Here is a 2,981-nt window from a genome sequence, read left to right as displayed (position 1 = left end):
CTCTCCATTTACTTGAACAAATTGGAGTCTATTAGATAGATATGATACAAACCACTGCAGTGCAGTACCTGTAATACCTACAGCATGTTCTAATCGCTCTAATAGGATATTATGGTCAACAGTATCGAACGCAGCACTGAGGTCTAGCAGGACAAGCACAGAGATGAGTCCACTGTCAGAGGCCATAAGAAGATCATTTGTAACCTTCACTAAAGCTGTTTCTGTGCTGTGATGAGCTCTGAAACCTGACTGAAACTCTTCAAATAAGCCATTCCTCTGCAGATGATCTGTTAGCTGTTTGACAACTAACAAATTTTAAGAATAATAAGTTTTCTGAAGTTCTTGGTCATTTTCCTTTTTCATGTTTGCGTTCAATTGTTGGGAAATTACAGTGACATACTCTTTTAGTGTTGTAACTTCATTGCTGATTTGGACACTCTTCAGTTTCCTAATAACTGTGACTAGTACATGAACACATTATGCTCAGCAGCCAGTTAAGAATTTTCATATCACATTGTGAATGTTGCTGGCACAGTAGTGCAATCATGAACTGAAGTAGCCATTAACACTGAATGGATGGATTATAATCTAATTTGAGCTGAAAACAGTGCTCTCAGCTACAAGTGATGACCTTCACTGCTAAATGCATTATATTTGCTGTTCATTTTGAGCATTTATTGTATAAGATTCATAACTAACTATAAATTAAATATTTATTTAAGAGTAATTAATTTATATTTCTGTGCAATATGTGAAGACAGAATTATTATCAATATCAAAAATGACTTTGACATAAATTCATGTTTTTTTTCTATGCAGACCTGAACACAGTGATGGAGATGACCAACAACTCTTTCAATCAAATCAATACAACGGCTGCACCTGATAAAAATGACTCTGTGTATGGTGACAAGTATGATGGGCTGAAACAGTCTCTCAACACAGTGTCTCTAATCCTTTATTCCGTAGCCTTTGTCCTCGGTGTGCTCGGGAATGGAGTGGTTATCTGGGTGACCGGGTTCAAAATGAAGAAAACTGTTAACACAGTTTGGTACCTCAATCTTGCTGTGGCTGACTTCCTCTTCACTGTATTTCTGCCCCTCAGTGTGACTTACCTAGCTTCAGGTTTCCACTGGCCTTTTGGCAAGTTCATGTGCAAGCTGAACAGCACCATCAGCTTTCTGAACATGTTTGCCAGTGTCTACATTCTGGTGGTGATCAGTGTGGACAGATGTGTGTCTGTGGTGTGGCCCATCTGGGCTCAGAACCACCGAAATGTACGCAGAGCATCCTATGTGAGTCTGTGTGTTTGGGTGGTGGCTTTGATTCTCAGTGCTCCATACTTCATCTTCAGGGACACTGCGAAAAGGTCTGAAAACCAAATCCTCTGTTTCAACAACTATGCTCTTTCTGATAACTATACAGCACCATCTGTGATTCAGTTAAACAAATTTCGTCATCTAGCCATGACTATCACTCGTCTCTTCCTGGGATTTGCAGTTCCCTTCACTGTCATTGTCTCCTGTTATGCTGTCATCATCCATCATCTGAGGAGAAACCGCACCATGGCCAGCCAATCAACACGCACGTTTAAAATTGTCACTGCTGTTATTGTCACTTTTTTCCTGTGTTGGGCTCCCTTTTACATAATTGGCGTAATTGAACTAGTGAAATTCACGTCTGCTACTCACAACAAAACATTAGACCTTGTCACACATGTCGGGATGCCTCTGGCCACCAGTCTGGCCTTTCTCAACAGCTGCTTCAATCCACTGCTGTATGTGTTCATGGGCCATGATTTTAAGGACAAAGTCCGCAAATCTATCCGAAATGCTTTGGAGACTGTCTTCCAGGAAGAGGAGACACGCACTCGCACTTACACAGGGTCAGTGGTCACCAGCCAAAGCAAAAATAGCTCAGATTTGAATACTGAGGTATAAGAAACCAAATAATTAAACTGTAAATGGCAGACAATTGTGACATCTTAAAATGATTCTAAATGTTTAAAAAAATATCTCAAAATGCTTTGGGGCTTTTTTACTAGCCATAGCATTAATCTGATACATGACTGGTGTATGTGTTTGAATCAGAGCAGTGCATTCAGCTTGCTTTTTTTTTATAGAACTAAAAGCAGTTATACAATGCCACTTTCTTGAGAAAAGAATCAATCATTGTTTTCAAAATCAGGATTACATTTCTGTCTGATTGAGGCTGTGTTACACAACCAGTAACATGTGGTTTACATTTGGATACATGACAGTTTCCACAGCTTAAGATATGATTTAAGTTAGCAAGTTAAATGTTCCAAGTATAACTAATTTTCATTTTCATTAAATAAATCAGCCTGTAATGTTCATGAAATGTATTTATTTCTTTAACATTCATTTATTTGTTTAACAATGAAGTCTGTGATATTTCTTGTTAATATATATGACAACAGTGATATACTGGAGGTGGCCAAAGTACAGACATTCTGTACTTAAACAGAAGTACATATACTTCTGCTAAATAATAAAAGTTAAAGTTAATAAAAGTTGAAATACTGAATCAACTTCTATAATCAAGTAAAAGAGAAAAGGTACCGGCTTCTTACTAAGTGTAAGAAAATGATAACAAGTGGTTTACATTTGGATACATGACAGTTAAACTTTGAAGGAAAATTTAACCGTGAAAAGGTAACTGAACCTTTTGCTATATTAATATGGCAATAAAGTAATATTAGTACATGAAAATGCAAATTTTTCAAATCTAAATTCTAACTCTAACAAATGTACTCACCTTGAATCTGTTATTTAGGACACAGGCAGTGAAAGGGAACACAATATTTGTATACTTATTTTGTTTTGCAGGACATTTTGCTTTAAATCAAACTTCTCTTCTTCCTCTCTTGTCTTTCTTACATAAGCCATTCCTGTAAATTCCACTGTAAACAAACAGTTTGTGTTTGGTAATGTTTGTTAAGCCGATAAAAGTGTTGCATT

The 2,981-nt window shown here is 37.0% G+C and overlaps 1 protein-coding gene across 1 annotated transcript; it reads left to right on the top strand.

Annotated features, from left to right (window-relative positions):
- The first annotated feature begins 833 nt into the window (after positions 1 to 833).
- Positions 834 to 2,447, top strand: LOC109204401 (chemokine-like receptor 1). Its single transcript, XM_019365231.2, has one exon. It carries the CDS (start codon positions 834 to 836, stop codon positions 1,938 to 1,940), a length of 1,107 nt encoding a protein of 368 aa, XP_019220776.1. The 3' UTR covers positions 1,941 to 2,447.
- Positions 2,448 to 2,981: the final 534 nt, after the last annotated feature.

Source organism: Oreochromis niloticus, linkage group LG11 (assembly GCF_001858045.2).
Source record: "Oreochromis niloticus isolate F11D_XX linkage group LG11, O_niloticus_UMD_NMBU, whole genome shotgun sequence".
Classification (NCBI taxonomy): domain Eukaryota; kingdom Metazoa; phylum Chordata; class Actinopteri; order Cichliformes; family Cichlidae; genus Oreochromis; species Oreochromis niloticus.
The sequence above is the reverse complement of the archived record's forward strand: the minus strand, read 5'-3'. Positions and strand labels throughout refer to the sequence as shown.